Below are 2,399 nucleotides of genomic sequence, written 5' to 3'. Positions count from 1 at the left end.
GCAGTGGGGGGGGGTTCCACGGCTGGAACAGGTCCATGGCTCCAGGATGGCCGTGGCCCGGCCCGGCCTGGCCCAAGCAGGGCCTGGCTGGGCCCGCTGGCCCCCACACGGGGCCCGCAGCCACCTGTCCCAGCACCGGAAACGAGAGAGAGCTTGGGGGGGAGTTTGTCTATTCTTAAATGTGGATCACAGAGGTGTTCACAACTTTAAGTGGCTTAGAGAATTGTCCATATTCAAACCGGCCAGCTGATAAGTTCTATCAGTTCCCAGAGGAAACTGTAAGCACCCCTTAGCAAGGACATCCCTTCCGGGACTATGCTTGCTAACCTATGACAAGCAGTTTCTGGACTGATCTCAGCAAGTTTGTTTCTCATTTCTGCAACTTTTGTTCCCCATTTCTTGCCAAGTTACATTCTGTGCCTTAAGCTTGTGGCCAATTGTAGCGGGTTAAGTTCAAAATATTCATTACTTACTTATTTTCCTTCTGTGAGATAAGAATTAGGAGAAAAGCAAAGCAGGCACAAACCTTAAACAGTTGCAGTACAATGAAAGAGTTTTATTACTAATAGAATTAAGAGTAAAGAGACAATAACAAAACAAAATTAAAGCAAATCCCCCCCCCCGCCGCAGCACTTCTCTCCTTTTACCTAGCTCACACAAGGGATAACAGAACATGGGATGTTTGTCAGTGTTCCAGTTCTTGATAAGTCTCTCTCTTATGCTTAAGGGAAAAAAGGGTTTTTCCTTCAGTTGCACGTGGTTCCCAAACTGCCACCAACAGCAGATCCGCCCGGAAACAAACAATCTGCTGTGTGTAGAACATCTCTCCCATGAAAAATCTCACAGTTCCTTCACAGTACAAAACATGGGCCATCACATGGGGTTATTCATCTTTTTAAGGATAAGTTCTTTGGTATTACAGTTTCTTACCACAGCATGCAAGAAGGTTTCTTTTAAGCTGCCCGCCAGAATTGCGGCACCGCCCTCTTTTCTCCCGTCGCCATTTCCAGCTCCGTCCCACAGGACTCCTTTCTCTTCTCTCTGACTCAGAAGCCGCCACATTGAAGAGTGTTCTTGTTCGGGCTTTACGGTGGGGAAAGCCTCGCTCCCTTTGTGCTGCTGGCTGCCTGGTGTCCTCTTCAGTTCAGCGCGGAGTGTGCTGGCTGCAGACAGGAGGCTCCGCCGGCTCCCGCTGGCTCCGCCGGCCCCGCGTGGAGAGGAGAGGGACCCGCCGGTCCCAGGGAGCCGCGCCGGATGGGTTTAGCTGTGAGCAGTCCATGGCTGGCTTTAGCTGCCTGCGGCTCTGGGACAGCTCCCCCCCAGCCACCCAGGGTCCGTGCCACAGCGTTGGGAAAGGGGGGAAGGGGCAGTGGCCCCGGCCCGGCCCGGCGGGGCCGGGAGGCCTGGAGCCCCCCCACCTTCCAGCAGGCGAGCTCCGACAAGAAGGGGAAGTCCCGCCTTTCTGTGCGGTTTAAATATGTAAATTGTGAGAAGCGTAATTGGTCTTAAAGACTGTCCATCAACTCAGAGTCAACCCAATACACCAATATTTGCTAACTTTTACCCTCTATCTTATATTTGCACAGGTACAATGATTTGATCCCTTTCAACTGGAACGGGCACAACAGACCCAGCTTGGGCACAGGGAGGGAATTTATTCCCAACCAAATCCCAGCAGCTCAAGGAGAAGGCAAAGAAATCTCTCCAACACCTTCCCCCCACCCAGCGGGGATCACCCGGAACGGGGGTCACCAGGGCTCTGCCCAACGGGGGTCACTGGGGATCATCCAAAGCCCGATCCTCCCACGGGGGATGGAGCTGGAGCAGCGCACGAAGCTCTTCCCGCACTCGGGGCACTCGCAGGGCTTCCCTTAGCGGTGCCTCCGTTGGTGTTTGGTCAAGTTTGACCTCTGTGAGAAGCTCTTCCCACACTGGGAACACTCGTAGGGCCTCTCCCCGGTGTGGATGCGCTGGTGGGTGATGAGGTTGCAGTTGCGTTTGAAGCCCTTCCCACAGTCGGAGCAGCGGAAGGGCCTCTCATCCGTGTGAATGCGCTGATGTACGAGGAGATCGGAGCTCCTCTGAAACCTCTTCCCACACTCAGAACACTCGTAGGGCCTCTCCCCAGTGTGGGTGCGCTGGTGTACCCTCAGGGTGGAGCTGTGCCTGAAGCTCTTCCCACAATCCAAGCACTCATAGGGCCGTTCCCCGGTGTGGACCACCTGGTGCTGGATCAGGTGGGAGATGCTGGAGAAGCCCTTCCCACATTTCCCACACTCATAGGGCTTTTCCCCAGTGTGGATCCTCTGGTGCCGGATCAGGCTGGAGTTCCACTTGAAGCCCATCCCACATTCCAGGCACTTGTGGGGCTTCTCCCCACCCTGAGGCTTCTCCCCACC

The 2,399-nt window shown here is 54.7% G+C and overlaps 1 protein-coding gene across 1 annotated transcript; it reads right to left on the bottom strand.

Annotated features, from left to right (window-relative positions):
- Positions 1-712: 712 nt before the first annotated feature.
- LOC309584133 (uncharacterized protein) lies at positions 713-2,345 on the bottom strand (the record flags this gene model as incomplete). Its single annotated transcript, XM_082300074.1, has 1 exon — positions 713-2,345. One exon carries the CDS (start codon positions 2,343-2,345, stop codon positions 1,872-1,874), a length of 474 nt encoding a protein of 157 aa, XP_082156200.1. The 3' UTR covers positions 713-1,871.
- Between the last annotated feature and the right edge of the window lie 54 nt (positions 2,346-2,399).

This window comes from Coloeus monedula (genome assembly GCF_965178545.1).
Source record: "Coloeus monedula genome assembly, chromosome: 36".
Classification (NCBI taxonomy): domain Eukaryota; kingdom Metazoa; phylum Chordata; class Aves; order Passeriformes; family Corvidae; genus Coloeus; species Coloeus monedula.
This window is presented reverse-complemented; position numbering and strand designations above follow the sequence as displayed.